This window comes from Anoplophora glabripennis, unplaced genomic scaffold, assembly GCF_000390285.2.
Source record: "Anoplophora glabripennis isolate ALB-LARVAE unplaced genomic scaffold, Agla_2.0 scaffold777, whole genome shotgun sequence".
NCBI classification, from domain to species: domain Eukaryota; kingdom Metazoa; phylum Arthropoda; class Insecta; order Coleoptera; family Cerambycidae; genus Anoplophora; species Anoplophora glabripennis.
Window position 1 is genome coordinate 143,365 of NW_019417103.1, and position 17,405 is coordinate 160,769.

Here is a 17,405-nt window from a genome sequence, read left to right on the forward strand (position 1 = left end):
GTAGGTAAGTTTAAATATAGTTTTGTGTATAATTTTACATATTAACGCTGCTTTCCTACGATTACAGTGATATAATTTTAAAATTCTATCTTTATTATTAAGGAAGACTTGACAAAAGGGTTTGCGTTAAACACAATCGGTTAAATCGTTACTAAGTGATATTTATAAAATTATACAGTATGTCAGTATGTCCTGTTAAAAAAAACACGAGTTTGGTTTATATTTTCCAAACGTAAATATGCTGCGATGTAAATTACCCTCAAAAAATTTCTAAAATCTGTCTTTACCAATTTTCTAAGTAGATCTTCACACAAGCATTTTATGTTTTCAACTGAACTTCTTTAAAATTGTCGATAAATAAAAAAATATTTATAGAAAATTTATGATTTTGGAAAATAAATTCATACATTTTATTACTTTTTCAACCAGAGAAGAATTAGGCGATAATTTTGCACAAGTGTAATATCGACAATTTCAATAAGTAGTAGTGCAACTATCCGTATTTTACAAATAGTTTAATATACACAAGTTTTGATTTAATTTTTTTTATTTACAAATGTGTTGTAACTAATGTAACATTGTTAAACTAAACAGGTTTGACTTATTGTTAGTTGTTAAAATTTTGGCCCTTTAAATGTTAAGAGGAAATCATAATAAATACTTATGTTATTCCGTGTCACCTAGTTTCGACCGACTGCCGAAATACGAGGCATATCCACAAAGTAAGAGTACTGAGACTCTGATGCTCTGTGGTTTTTGTTTAACACTGCATTCAAAGCCAAGGTGTTGGGAGCAGAACGGTGGGTAAAGAGCTATAATCCCGCTCAACACCGCTCCATCCAAGGTCATATATTCAGTCAAGGATATTGGCGCAGAGCTGAAAGCGCGCTCATTTGTCTCAATCAGTTGAGAAGTGTTGTTGTATTAGCGCTATTCGAATCCCGATAATTACGAAGTCAGTCTTGCAAAGGAAAAGGCGCCGCTGCAGATTTTTAACGAAATCAAAACTGTTTATGGGACGAAAAGAGAATCAGTATTGTGGCAACATCCGTCTTCACCATCAATGAAAAATCGAACCGAAAAATTAAAGCAACTTTGTTTTAGGAAGGTATCAGAAAGTTCATCCCTCGGTTCACAAAGTGCATTGAGGTTGAAGGCGACTACGTCGGAAAAAGGTGTTTGATGTACCTTTCTGTATATGTACATTTTTCATAATTATGTATACCGCCGTTTTGATTTTTAAAAAATTGACTACTCTTTATAGATATACCTCGTTTCGTATCATACAAACTACATGTGAGTTGTGTAAATATTTTATAAAGCAATGGAACATATTTAACATTATTTGTATTTAAATTAAATTAATTAATTAATTATTTGAAAAACCCAGACGATCCACTTTCTCCCTTAATTGTTTTCCAATAGTTCTCTAGTTCAATATTTTCCCAGTGCGACTCTTTGAGTTCAGTAGTGAAAATTCTAAAACCATGATTTTTTAAAAGAAATCATCTACACTGCTTTATTACTCTTACTTCATTACATGGTGATACATCTCCTTTTCCTTTTCAGATAGCCCTTCTAATAATACGTTTAGGTTATAATCCAGAAGTTTTGTTGAATTCATCCCTACCAAAACAGTATCTGGTCCATCCTGTTGTAGACTGTGGTAAACGGCAAGTTTTCCCAGCTCCACGTTGTTTTTCTATAAAATAAGATATGTTTTCTATTAAATTATTGGCAACATTAATAATTTCGTGTATCTTTGGCATTAAGGCGAACCAATAACAGACGAAGCAGCACTTAATAATGCAGAGATTTTATGATTCGTTTTGTTTTCATATGGGAGACTGTATAATGAAGAGTATGCGAAAGACTCTATCACTATCAAAGAAAAATTAAACCTGGGAAACTAATTTAATATTTAAAAATTTATATCCACATCTAAATAGGAAGTTTGTCAAAAAAATCTACCCAATCCATCTATCTTGATTACACCGGAAGTAGCAGTTTACTTTTTTTATTATAAATGTGAGTCCCTAAATGTTGCTTTTGCGGGTACCTTCAAAACCTTCAAAGACAAGACAATGAAATTTTGAACTGAGTACTACTTAATGTTTAAAATGTACATAATTCTAAACATTCCGAGGCGTTTCAGACCAGGGGGTTGTTTTTTCAAGTACTTTTTATTTTTCAATCCTCACTTTTCATTCGACGTAATTAGAAAAGTGAAGAGTAATTCTGTTTTATAAAAAAATGCCCTAATCTGCAAAGTAGAAGAATGTAAGTGAGAAGTTGCAGAAATCTTCCGAGTTCTTGAGTATCTGCTTTTTGAAAAATAGTACGTTACGTCAGTGCCTATCCTGTTTACTTTTCAACTCCGCACAATATTTTGTAAAGAGTATTGTCTATTTGCTTAAATGATTTCTCATGAATCAAAAACACACTAAATAAAAAGGCGATAAGCAACTTATAAAAGGAAGAGTTCTGTAGAGAATATATTTTGAAGGTATGAATGATTTTCTCTCTTAAATTGGCATGTACAGGGTGTAACTAAAATACTTGGACAAATTTTAAAAACGGATTCTGTGTTAAAAGTCAACAAAGAGAGTTACTGTAAACAAGTTTCTTTCAGAAAAATAATCGATTTTTATAAATTAAAAAAAAAACTGGCAGAGGCAATTTCATTCAAATATGAAATGTAGCTTCAATTTTTTATTATCTGAAAAAATATAAGCATATCACCGTATTAAAGGCTTTTCAAAAGTAGTTCCATTAGGTACTGCATATTACTGGAATGCACTGTTTTCGAGATAAATGATAAAATGTAAAAAACTTTGCAAACTCCACTTTTCACTTGCTACTTTGTTACTATTCACTTTCCTTTGTTCTCACTTTTCGAACCATAAAAATCATAAAACAAAAAATAGCCCAAAAAGTGAAAAGTAAGGAGTGAAAAGTTGAATAGGTACTTTACAAAAACAGGCCTCAGGGCTATAAAAATAATAAAATTTAGATAATTTTATAGTGAAAAATAACTTTTTCAATAAGTTGTAACATTTTGGAGTAAAATTGAATTAAAAATTATGTATTAAAATATTCTACGAAAATCACGAAACGAAATTTGTGGACACGGCCCATAATTGGAAAATAATAATTGTAATCAATAATCATTTTATTTGACAAGACTAAATAAAAACTGACTGCAAAGAACACTAAATTATGTTATTAAAACGTAACTACTTATAGGTACCTATTGAGTTTTTTTAGAGTAAACAGTCGGATTAAATAAAAGTGAACGAAAAACAGACAAACATAATTTAGTTATTATGCTGAACATTCATTGTCTCCTTGTAGTCTTCTGATGCTGATGTTGACTTGCATGTACAAAGTTATTTTTCTAGTCTTTTTTGGGAATACTTTTGTTTTTTTTTTCATTATTTCTCTTTCGCTACACAACAATAGCATTTATTTTATACAATATTATTATTCGATTCGAAGTTCAATATATTTTCACGGTAAATGTTTAAACTATCGGTCGGCTATCAATTCAAATGGTTTACAATTGTCCTCTAAATTTAGGGGAGGTATTGTTATGTTAAATTGAATATATTATTGTTGAAAAGCGGCATGATATCCGCAACACTCTGCCACTTGTGACCCTATTGTGCATGCCGCTAGTAATAGAATTTTAAACAGATCGGTGTTACGTTCAAAAGCGAGCACTAGCTCTGCAGGAGTCTTTCTAATGTCCTTAGATGACAGACGTGCTCCCCCTGGTAATTGCCTTTTCACCATTAAACATGCACCGTGACAGATATGTACGGAATCCTCGCCTGCATACTCGCATAACCTGCAACTTGCATTTTTTTAGCATGTATCATAATGTTTAAATCAATATGACTCTCGAACGATTCAATTTATTGAAATCACTCAATTTAATGAAATATTGAATATTATTTTTCATTGGTGACCGCTAAATGACCGTTCTTTGAAAAATCGGTAACTTACAAGAAGCCTGGAACAAAATTTAGTACCCTTAGGACAACCCTGATTAAAATTTAGAAGTTACTTTTGAGCATTAGATTCAAATTGTTATAGTAAGATCCAGTTAGAAATTTTATTATCGAGAACGGTTTCAGCTTTATCTGGAAAAAACACAACTTTTGGTTCAGCTTTAGAGGACTGCAGCCCCTTATCCGCTCGTGTTCATATAAACTTTTCTCTTATTTTCAGTCGCAGAATACGCTGGAAAAATATTGCTGTCTAATTTCGCAATACCTTATATTATAAAAAAATATTGGAATATATAATTACCGTCAACAAATATTAATACTGACAAGTAACGTTAATCACACCTTCAACAATGTCAACAATGACTATGCGATGATACAAGTGATACCTACTTCATCTTATTTAAGGGGGCGATTTAGTATGTATATTTTTACAGTGTAACAGAGCTTCAGATGAGAACACAAATCATCGAAGAAACTAACATAATTGAATATTATTATACAGGGTGCCGAAAATTAGTAGGTCAATCCGTTAACCATAGATAGCTGATATGAAAATAATGGGACTTTCATTATGCCACTTTTCATTTAGGAGCCCCATTTTTGAAATACAGGGTGTCAAAATGTAAATTTCAAAAACGAAAGTCCTCGAGTAAAATGACAACATTTTACACACGACTCTATATTTATTTCATATTTAAACCAGAATTGTAGTGATTTCTATCTAAATACAAGAATTTGTAAGTATAATTAGTTTGTATACTCTGTCACAGGTGTTGCTACCCTTGAAAATTAAAGCGAAAATACAGAGTTGGCTTATAAAATGCGTGCTAAAATAAAGCATAATGGTCTAATATTATCTTTGATATATAAATATGGGTAATTTTTTAAAAGTACCTAAGTAATAAGATTTTGTAAAGCTTAAGTAGTACGAAAATATAACGCATAAAAAAACAATAATATGTACTAATTTTTCTTTATTAAGAATAAAGATTAAATTTTACGTACAGGGTGTCCTACATAAAATCGTTATTTATGTTCTAGCCTTGGTAGCTTCAAAATAAATTTACAACTTAAAAATTAGTCTGGCTCAGGTAGATTTCTTTTTCAATCTACAAATCAGTAGCTACTTACCGATAAGGAGGAAACCACTGGATATTTAATGAAAAAAGTGACCACCAAAAAAGTAATTCATTCTTGAATATGAATATAACTAACACAATTTTAATTTCATATTGTCTTAACAATCAACTTATTTTTAGTCACTTTCTAAACATTTAACTGATCCAAAATAAAGAGATTTGGAAGTTTGGACACCTGAAGATGGAAGGTCAAATACAGAATGAAATGTTAAAATTTAAACTTGCTGTTTGTTGTATGTGAAAAACATCATGAATTGCTACCAAAACTGCAACTATACTTAAAAAAGTTAACCTGATGACAGCCCCGGTAAGGCGAAAAGTTGTATAAGAAATCGGATAGAGGGCAAACAGTGTCAATGAAGATGGGTTTGCAGATTTTCAATATTGTTTCAAATAAGGCTAGGCACAAAAAAGAAAATAAAATAGTTGCTTTTTTTCAGTTTTTCGCTTATATTTCCAAAAATAAGCCTCTAATCGACACGAGGTATACTTATTGATTTTGTTCCTGAGGAAATTTGCTACAAGGGTAGGCTTTTGCGAAAGTTCGCAAATTTTTTTTTTTATTGCAAAATTTGCGGTGAATAGAAAAATGTACTAAATTTTCAGAATTAAATAAAAATAACAAATTTGACTGAAATTGGATGAAACTACAGGAAAAGATAACTGTTGGGGAGCTCAACAAATACCTGCAATCCGGACCCCAAAAAAAAAATGGCGGCGTATTGCAAAATTATATTGTCGGAAACGCGAGCGCGTGTATCTTTTGCCCAAGTCAAGATATCGAAATTCCGCAAGAAAGGATCTAAAGGTAATTACATTATCTCGCGTCTGTGTAAATTTCAGATTTTTAAGTTGCAAAATAAAAAAAATTGCGAACTTTCGCAAAAGCCTACCCTTATAGCAAATTTCCTTAGGAACAAAATCAATAAGTATACCTCATGTCGATCAGAGGCTTATTTTCGGAGATATAAGCGAAAAACTGAAAAAAAGTAATTATTTTATTATTTTTTGTTATAAACAATATGACGCTCGACCTCTACAAATACACAAATTTTGGCTTTTATTCTAGTGTATTTTTTACTTAATTTTAAACCCATAAAATTCGAGGTAGCCCCGATTTTTGAAAAAAAAAACCTAATTCGCCCGGACTACTACACTTGTTTTATTCATTATTCAATTCCTCAAAAGTCTTCAAAATTAAGAAATAAAAAGTTGTCATTCTGGGAACAATTGTTTATACAATTTTGACTCTTTTTATGAACAAGTATTTGTAGAATAAGCTTTAGAAGTCGATTTTTCAGAGCACTATATTTCATTTTTCAATAAGTATTTCGTTCTAAAAAAGTTTTTTTTCTGTTCTTCATTAGTATTATTTTTGGTTTTCCATTTAAAAATTAAAGTAAGTAGCAAAAAAAAATAGTGTATCTGGCAATTGAACTCAGATCCTACAACTGCAGGCTAATTATATTTGAAATCGCATTATATTCGAAAGAAACGCCCCTACTAGAGCCGTCAGCTTCGAGTCAGCCGATACATGTAGCGTGCGCGTACTCCCCAAATGCCTTCCCCTCTCTTGCTTAGTAATTGTCCAAAACATGACATAAATTTATTTAATTTTAATAAGCAATAGCTTACAATCGATGTAAAAATTCACTGGGAACACGATGGCGCAATTATTTTTTTGTTACTTGCCGTAGTTTAGGAGATATTTGCGAAAAACCTTATTTTTTACGGTTTTTTTACCTTTTGACCCCTTGCCTGACCACCTAGGTCAAAAATTTTGCGGATTCGGATTCCTGAGGGTCGAAAACATATTTGCGCCCAGGTTTGATCGACAGAGGAAAAAATGGAGGTTCAGCCTTCATTTCAATGGACTAAATAGATACAATAATATTTTATATATATTTTATGCCTATACATATTATTCTCCAAACGTAATTAGTAGCAAGTTTCTATATATTTTAGTAATTAGACAGTATTTTTTAAGTTAATACGACTCGCCAAAGTAAAAAAATAATTCAGGTTAGGTATATATTTTTACTGAAAATAGCAGTTAAGTTACATTATCGGATTGTTAATGTGAAAATATAAACATTAGACTGTTGCCTATTCCATGTTATACTGTTTTAAGGTCACTTTTGAAGAAGAAACTACACGTAATTTTAAAAATCGTATTTCTGCTTTTATTCTGAAGGAATAGTAATTATAAGATTGTTTAAGCTTATTAACTAAAAATTAATGTCTACTTAATAAAAAAAATATTATTGTCCTCGATAATCTATTACTGATTAATAAAATATTTACTCTCTTTCCTTGTAAGATTGTATGTACAAAAATTGGAGCCGTTCCTGAAAAATCGGACGAATATCTGGTGCAGCGGAATTATTAGACTTGAAGTGTTGGCCGCTAGAGCAGCACCTGCCGGGGTCCCGTTTCGTGACACACGCTGGGCGATATTTTTTGTACAAAATCCCGTTCTTAAATAATAATCAACAATTATTTTCGAGTAAAAAATATAGGTTGAAGTATTCTAGGCATTTAAGTGCAATCGAAATTGCACTTAAAGTTGAGTGGAAAATTTTATTTAATTTTCCCAAATCATGGAAACAAACAATAAATTCAATTTCAGTCACAAAAGAATATTTTACGATTACTGCCTTACTTACCTTGCAGTATTCTCTAGCTTCGGTACAAACATCTTTAATGTGTTGGGATGCTGGGTGCCACTGAGGGGGCCCAAAATTGCTAAGCAGTCCCATAGAATTTGCTGCTGCATTAATGATACCTATGTTGTTTTCCTGAAGGAGTTGTTGGAGAGAGTGTAATTAAATTGCTGGCCAAACTTTAATGGCAGATTCTACGTCATATCTAATGAAAAAATAGTCCCTACGAATATGTGTTTTTTTAAACACCCAAAAACGCCTCAAATTTTATATGCAGCAATTGGTTATAATAATACAGACCGACAAGATTTTCACCCAACAACACGAATATACTTTCCCAAAGGATTTAGGTGTGCTGAATTCGAATCCGAGGTTCAAATTTCTCAATGGACTGTGGTTTTCGAGATATCCTAACCTAAAAGTGCCAAAATCGCGATTTTTTGACATATTTGAGGTTATATTATATTACATGGAAAGGTAATTTTTTGCTGAAACCATAAATGGGGTCTTAAAGTACTGTACTTACTCTTTTAAAACACACTTGGATTTATCTCGATATCATTTTTCGTTTTTGAGAAATCGCATGTTGAGTAGTTTGAATTATTTCTCAATTTTTGAATGTACTCACAACACAGCACCACAAACCTAAATTCATCGGCATCCGGAAATAAGTGTCTTACATGTTTTTTGATATCGCTGATCACGAATCTGAACTCCACTTATGTGTTTGAGGTTTGTGGGTTTATAGGCTTGTGGGTTTTTAAGTTTACATGCTTGTGGCTTTGAGTTTAGAGTTTATGGGTTTAGAGTTTCTGGGTTAAGGGTTTATAGACTTCGTTTTAAAGAGTAAGTAGTACTTTAAGACCCCATTAATGGTTTTAGCAAAAAAAATTACCTATCCATGTAACTTAACTTCAAATATGTAAAAAAATCGCGATTTTGATATTTTTAAATTTGGACCTCGGATTCGAATTCAACGCACCAAAATCCTTCGGAAAAGTACCTACATTCTAGTTTCTACGTTAGAGGGTCCGCCAAATTTCGTCAACATATGAACATAACAGTTTCTTTTTACATGCATAGGCGTGGTTTCAGCAATAGATTGGTACTTTTCGCTTGCAATTTTTTCTTTTCTTTGCTAAAAATGTCATGACATCAAATTCTTTTTGAAATAATAATCAAGTCATCCATGCATTAAATAAAACATTATTTAATGGTTCCTCTCAAGTCTTTTGCAATTTAACTTGATAAAAACCATATCTTTTCATTAATTTGTGACGTTACCATTGCAGTTTGGCCAAATATATTAGTTACATTGTGTATACTCAATAATGTCTGATCACCAACACAGCACCTACCTTAAACTTGGGAATAAATGATTGCAATGTGTTGTCGATCATAGTTAATCTACAGTAAGATAAGACTGTGTCGATTTTAACAGAACTTTGTTCGGCACATTCTAACAGTGTTGAGACTGGATATCCAGTTATTCCAACGAATCTAGCTTTACCTGACTTGACTATTTCTTCTACTGTTGGCAATGTTTCCGTTAAAATAGTTTCCACTGTAGGAGCAAACTCGATATCATGTACCTATAAAAGTAAATAGTAGGTATACCTACATTTTCTAACATTTGTTTAATGAATTAAAAAACTCGTTTCTTACTTGCAAAATATCAACATAATCTAAACCAAGTCTTTTCAACGAATCATCTATACTTTTTTTTGTTTTTGAAGCTGAAAAATCGAACATCAATTTCGGATCTTTCTCGTAGCGACATACTTTTGTGGCGAGATAATATGCTTTTCTAGGTATACCCTCGAGACACTGAAACATATTTTGTTGTAAAAATGTTGCCTTATTTACTATTTATCTATTTTATACTTTTCCCAGAATCTCTTCAGAAACGCCATGGCCATACCATGGGGCAGTGTCTATTAGATTTATACCTCTTTTGACAGCCTGATGAACAGTCTTTTTACATTCATCGACATCGAAATCACTAAAAAATATGATTTTTTTTTATATTTTGATAGGGACGTGCACCTCTACTAATTTAAAAAGAGAATACAATCAGAGGGAAAATTTAAACATATCCGCTTAGATTTTAACAGAATTAAATTTGCAACATGAGACTGGTATCGGCTGAATTGCATTGCAATATAGTTTTTGATCAATTAGTCGAGTACCATTATTTTTTTTTTGTTCAAAAGTTTATCCCAAACGTAGAGATAATCTTTTACAACTATATCTTGTTCTGAAGCTCCAATTTATGGTGCAAGAATTACCTATTTTTCAATATATTCTATTTGCCACTGAATGAATTTATTACTAATGTCAATGCTTTAGGTAAACTTCTCTATATACAAAATGCTTCCTTTAAAATATACAGTGAGTTAAAATGGAATTTTCAAAATAGTTTTTTTCTTAATAATTTCGATGATCTTCGAGATATTAACAAATTTGAGACGGATGTTTTCTTTACGATTATTTTACATCTAGAATTTTTTTCGTTTTATTTTAAAGTTTTCGAATTTTAAAATATACAAACGGACTATGGGAGACTTTATGATGTGCACCGATTTTAAGAACGTAAAAATATTGTCAATAAAAAATACAAAATTTACCTATATATTTTTTGACAAATTACAAAAGACATTTTAAACGAAATTTTAATAGTCTCAAACTGATTCTCAACAAATTATTATAATTTAAATTAAATAAATACTTCAACAATATTGAATAAGATCATATATTAATAACAAAAGTAACTCCTGATTCATTGACGCATATGACAACATTATTTATTAAAAAAAAATCTTAACGTATTGAGAGACAACTTTCCACCGAAGTTCGTTAGCCGCCATGAGTATTATGTCTCTTGGAAGAGATAAAGAGAAACCGCAATCTAACTGGATCGACGTATTATTGCAAAAGGCAACATAAATTCTTAAATAATAAATTATTTTAAATCTCTGTATCGGACGAAGACAAATCACTGCAGTGGCCACCATGATCTACCGATTATAATCCAATGAATTTCTTTTTCTGAAGTAGTTAGTAGTAAATATTATTTATGTTTAGAAATTAATAATATTGAACAACAATCTTCTTTGTCCGCTGATTGATTGAAATTTCAAATTTGAAAGTAAAGCAGAGCCGTCTCTTGCTTTGTACAAAACATGTTTCCAAAATCTTCGTGAACGTTTATAATCTTCCACTATATTACATAATAGATCGGGAGATATTAGACTGAACTTCGACGACGTCTTTCTCGTTTATGCCTCTGAGAGTATTGACAGGTAACCGAGAGATAAGTACAATAAACTAAATTTAAAAGATGGACTGCGGGACACCTTTGTGAAAATTCAATTTTCCTTTTCAAAAAAATAATGTGTACAGCGACGTATTTCTCACTTATGCCATGTTCGTAAGTTGAAGAGAAGTATCGATTTTATCACAAAATTTTTTTGGCATAAGTGTCGCAAGGGACCTAAAAATGGAAAACTTTGTAAGAAAATGTGGAAAAACATCTTTATTTGTCTACCAATTTCTCATTAATGCCAATTAGAAATATGACATTATTATATTCGAAAAGCTCATAAAAAACATTGGCATAAGTCCTACTAAGGACTAAAGAAAATAGAGCTTTGGAAAAGCTGCGGAAAATTTTTATTTTCATTCTATAACTTTCTCATTTATGCCGTTGAAAATTTATGATACTTACTATAAATAATGTACTGTGTCAAGTAGGCATCACTCCTCTATGGGTTCAATATGAAGGCATAAGTCTCAAAGTTGTAGGAAAATTCATGAAAATTTTTACGTCTTTCTCGCTTATGCCATTTTGCATGCACGTAGGAAACTACATTATAAAGTCATATAAATGTAGGCATAAGTCCACATTGGATTTTCATGTTGTAAATTAATTTGAATTTTAATATGAGTCAGGTCGACAAAGTAGAAAAATTATAGAAAATTGCCACAATTTTCTCGTTTATGCCGTTTTGTACACGAGTAGAAAATATTATTAAAAGCCACTTTCAAGAGTGGCATGAATGCCACAAGGTACCGTCGTATGTAAAATTTTTTAAAAAGTTGTCAAAAATTACAAATTGCGGTTATTTCCTCGCCTGCGCAATTTTCGATATACTTAAATTAATTTAAAAAATGTATGATAAATAATGCAAGTGTCGGAGAAGATATCTATATAAAAAATGAATATTTCTAACTATAAAAGGGAATAAAAAATTTAAAATAAAAAAAATTTCATGAAAAAGAGAAAGCTTTATATTGGGTTTAGTTTGATTTTTCGACATGTTATTTTTTATTACGATAATTCTTAATAACTTATAATAAAGCTGGTAGTAAGGCCTTTATTTTGATCCGTTTTCATCAAGAGCTGCAGATAAAACTGTTTGAAATTTGAAAATGTAAAAAATCATAAAACCGAAAAAACTTTTTATTTTTGATATGCTTTAATTTTAAGTTAATAAAAATTTGTATTATTTTAAGTGTTATTGTTTGTGTTAGTTATAATTAAAAATTAGTAATTCAAAGTCTTTGAGGAAGCATTCTGACAATTGAGTTGGCAGCGGTTTTTCAATTCAATTACTATTACTTAAATAAATCTTTTAATATAAAAATAAAATGTATAAAAGTACAAATTAAGTAATTAAGGTACAAAGTACCAGAAACAAAAAACAAAATTCAATATACATGATATTAAATCAGTTATAAATCAGTTTCTTCCCTATGTATTCTAGCTTAATTATTTCTTCTTCTTCTTCTTCTTCTTCTACCTTAGTCGGCTCAATTCAAGTAGATCATCCTTGCACTGAAGCGGTTAATTCAAATTATATAATATTTTTAATTTTTAAAATTTAAATATATTGTTCATAAATACGTATGGTCTATTGTGATAAAATACTCTACTCATTTACGAACAAACGAGAAATTTGTGGCAATATTATATAATTTTTCTTTTTCTGATCATGACTCAAAGAATAATTAAAAATCATTTCTAATATGTGGGGACTTAAGCCGAAATAGTTTATTATTAACTTTCATTAAATACATGAATTACTTATATTTATAAAAATTAAAAATACGCTAAATGCAAGTAAGTATAAGTATTTCGAAAATTGCGTAGGCGATGAAATAAACTTTTTAAAAATTTTTACATACGACGGTACCTTGTGGCATTCATGCCACTCTTGAAAATGGCTTTTAGTAATATTTTCTACTCGTGTACGAAACGGCATAAACGAGAAAATTGTGGCAATTTTCTATTATTTTTCTACTTTGTCGACCTGACTCGTATTAAAATTCAAATTAATTTACAACATGAAAATCCAATGTGGACTTATGCCTACATTTATATGACTTTATAATGTAGTTTCCTACGTGCATGCAAAATGGCATAAGCGAGAAAGACGTAAAAATTTTCATGAATTTTCCTACAACTTTTCAAAAAATTTTTAGCATATAGTCCTCACCAGGGACTTATGCCCTTTAAAAAAAATGAATACTTTCATTTTTTTCTTTGCAATAAGCTTTAATTTATTCACGAGAAAAACGTTGACCAAAACGAAAAATTTTCCGCAGCTTTTCCAAAGCCCTATTTTCTTTAGTCCTTAGTAGGACTTATGCCAATGTTTTTTATGAGCTTTTCGAATATAATAATGTCATATTTCTAATTGGCATTAATGAGAAATTGGTAGACAAATAAAGATGTTTTTCCACATTTTCTTACAAAGTTTTCCATTTTTAGGTCTCTTGCGACACTTATGCCAAAAAAATTTCGTGATAAAATCGATACTTCTCTTCAACTTACGAACATGGCATAAGTGAGAAATACGTCGCTGTACACATTATTTTTTTGAAAAGGAAAATTGAATTTTCACGAAGGTGTCCCGCAGCCCATCTTTTAAATTTAGTTTATTGTACTTGTCTCTCGGTGCACGTCATAAAGCGGCTGGTAGCGCTTATGTACAGAGAGATAAAATAATCACAAAAGAACTGTGTACATGAAAATTCAATAGACAAGCTACAAAGTTTTTCATTTTCAAAGTGCACAAACCTCCATAAACTGCAATAGAATAAATAACATACCAATCAAATTTGAAATTAATATCTCGAAAATCATGGAATATAGGTACCTAGAAAAAACCATTTTGAAAATTCTATTTTAACGACCCATATCTTTTAAAGGAAACATTTTCTTTAGGTAAGCTTATCTAAATCATCTTATTTTGATCCCAAGAATTTGTAGTTGCCGGATTAGCCTTCTTTTTTACGGCACCCTGTAATACTTAAATGACTGTATCATGCAATGGCGACAGTCCATATGATAGGACTATACGCTAAGTACATAAATAGTACAGTCCGTACAATATTTGTTGAGATAGAATTTCAAAAAAATAATAAGTTAATAAAGTTCTGTTAACGGAACTACTGTAACAATTTACTCTTCGACTGAGAATTAAATTCCTTTCTTTTTTTACTTTCATTGATTTATTTTAATAAGAAATTACACTGAAAATTCACAGAACGATACATCTTCGAAGAAACACGCTTTTGTAACTGCACATTTATTGAATTTTATTTTTCTAAGAAACTAAACAGTGAAACTATTACTTACCCATAAAAATAAGAAAATCCTCCGGTTCCTAAAGATAATTCTGACACTTTAAGTCCGGTTTTCCCCAAATCATTATATTTTAATTTTCTAACTTCATTTTCATCATGAAATCCTGGTATAAATGTATCTGGCAGGGCCATATTTATTTTTAATCTACTAAAAACTTAATAAAAATGAATACTGACATTCGTATTTAAAATAAATTGTGTAAATACATATGCGCGATATGAAAATATAACAATTTTTATCTAAGTCAGATAATAAATAATTTCAAATTTTAGCAGCTTAAATTATCATATGTATTGTATAATTCAAAAAAGGTGGTTTTTGCATTATTACATTATTATAAACAAAAACCGTAATCCATATTTTTAATTGGATTGGAACTCAATTTATATTCTTTTATATTTGTTTCAATACTAAAATGCCCAGTGTCCCTATTTAATTTTTTGTTTATTAAATAATTATTATTGTTAATACACTTACATAGGACCAAAGTTTTTGTTATTTTATTTATATATTTAGGTACGTTGTCAGTGGCGTTTAAAAAAGTTTGGGTAAAACTCATAGTGTAATTTTTTTAATATGTGAAATTTTATATAGGTACACCTTTTATGTCACAAAGATTGATTTTATTAAAAAAACCAATTGTGTACGTTACACTTCTAACAACTAATTTTCCGCGATGTCGGTATATTATCAATATTTATTCTTATTTGATATTACAATGTGCGCCACTGCCTCTAAAAATTAAAGTTTAAATAAACATGTTCAATTACCTGTAGTTAAAAATAAAGGTATGTATTTTTTTAACATACATATACTGAACTATACTTTATATTCACTATGTCCTCACTTCGCTCATTAACAAAGATTATAAATACTTACGTGGTCTAAAACATATGTAAACAGTGTAAGTAAACAATCAGAATTTAGCTGCTGAATTATCTATAAGCGTTGAGTGAATGTTATTCACACAACGCTATAAGATAATATTCTGTGGAACAGAATCTGTGCTATAAGTACCCACATGCGACTATATCGGTCAGAAATAGCGGCTAGAGACAATCAGTCCACTTTAATTCGAAGCTCCCCGTATGCGCGCTTCTCTTAATCCATTATAAGATTATTTAAAATGATAAGTTAGGTCAAGTTAAGTTTTTTATGTAAAACTTACAACTAAAACGTTAAATTTGTTTGTTCCGGATAGCAAGTTAGTAGGTACTATATTCGTGCCACGAAAGCTATACAGGGTGTCAGCAAATTTCACGACAACGCTTGACTGTATATTCACGGCGATAAATAAATAGGATCTACGAAAAAAAAGTTAAATAAAAACTTTTTGGTTTTTGAGTTATAGGCCTTCAAAGTTTTCAAAAATAAAATTAATTTAATAAATAATTTCATTACCCTTTTACGTATCGCGTTAAAATTTGGAACATTTATTTACCGCTAAAGCGGATTTTACCTAGAACTCAAAATATGTTCTGTTCATGACAACTTGTTTCTCTTGCTAGATATCACAGACATTTAAACATTATTGAAAAGAGAAACAATATCAGAATAAAATAGAAAAAATCTTTATTCAAGCCGATAAATGTAACCGTTTAGCAGGAAATCACTATTAACATTTTATTAAACATCAAATTTTTGATAATAATATTTTATTTACTAACGAAGCTGGTTTTATGAGAGATGGTATTACAAATTATCATAATGTTCATAATAGTTGAAAACAGATGTTAACTAACAAAGTATAACAGATTTTCAATTCCATTTTATCATAATATTCACTACAGCAATACATTTTCTGATACGTTTTAAAAATGACACAATTAAAAACACCGATATTGTTTCACGTATCAGAAAATTTAGTGAAGTGAAAGGAGGTCACTATGAACATTTGTTATGATAAAATAGGATGGAAAAATACTTTGTTAGTTAACATTTGTTTTCTATTATTATTATGACTGTTATGAGCGTTATGATAATTCGTTTTTTTGACCATCTCTCGTAATAGTATATTACGTAATAAGTGTTGTAAAAAGCATTTTACGCACGAATGGAAAAGTTACGCACGACGCCGCGTAGCGGCGAATGCCTAATTCTATGAGTGCGTAATTACATTACACCACATATTACGTACTATACTTTACCTACGACCACTACTGTAAATACTTAAAAACACACCGTCTGCAATCAATGTAAGATTCCTGTACGGTAAAAGAATCGCACAACTTGGTAAAAAGTCGTAGTTTTCCTAGCGACCGCCTAGCAACGTTCAATACAAACAGTATTGTATTGACTGTTGCTAGGCGGTTGCTAGGAAAACTGCGATTTTTTTACCGTACGTAATAGAAATCTTACATTGATCGCAGACGGTGTGTTTTTAAGTATTTACAGTAGTGATCGTAGGTAAAACCAGTTTCGTTAATAAATAAAATATTATTAGTAAATTCATTATCCTCATCTTATTTTTCCACAATACTGTTACAGAGCCGAAAACTTGATTAATTACAGAAAAAATTATCAAAAATTTGGTGTTTAATAAAACTTTAATAGCGAATTCCTACTAAACGGTTATATTTATCGGCTTGAATAAAGTACATATTTTTTCTGATTTTGTTTCTCTTTTCAATAATGTTCAAGTTTATGTGATGTCTAGCAAGGGAAAAAGTTATGAACAAAAAAAATTTTGATTTCTAGGTAAAGTGCCCTCTAGCGGCGCATAATGAAAGTTTTCTCTGACTATACTCCGCGTCGAAATTATAGAGAGTGACTAATCGGTAGCTTTTGGACTAGTAAGGGGGATGAAGCGTGCCGGGAACGAAAATCCATTGGCGTGTCTGCGTAAAAGGCAACAAGATATAGAAAATATTGAAAAAAGAATATAAAACATAACATCTAATATTTTTTACGGTTATTTTAAAACGTCCCAGTTGTGTTT

The 17,405-nt window shown here is 30.5% G+C and overlaps 1 protein-coding gene across 5 annotated transcripts; it reads right to left on the minus strand.

Moving 5' to 3' along the window:
• Window positions 1-1,289: 1,289 nt before the first annotated feature.
• Window positions 1,290-15,519, minus strand: LOC108913518 (L-galactose dehydrogenase-like). Of its 5 annotated transcripts, none has more exons than XM_018719077.2 (8): window positions 15,238-15,328; window positions 14,459-14,614; window positions 9,700-9,817; window positions 9,481-9,642; window positions 9,174-9,407; window positions 7,819-7,950; window positions 1,533-1,702; window positions 1,290-1,479 (listed from the first exon to the last, which is right to left on the minus strand). In XM_018719077.2, the coding sequence occupies exons 1-8, from the start codon at window positions 15,276-15,278 to the stop codon at window positions 1,374-1,376; spliced, it is 1,119 nt and encodes a 372-aa protein (XP_018574593.1). In that variant the 5' UTR covers window positions 15,279-15,328; the 3' UTR covers window positions 1,290-1,373. The 5 variants fall into 5 exon arrangements, with proteins under 5 accessions (XP_018574593.1, XP_018574592.1, XP_018574594.1 ...); XM_018719076.2 differs by having other exon boundaries at window positions 14,459-14,621; window positions 15,238-15,315; XM_018719078.2 differs by having other exon boundaries at window positions 14,459-14,611; window positions 15,238-15,314.
• Window positions 15,520-17,405: the final 1,886 nt, after the last annotated feature.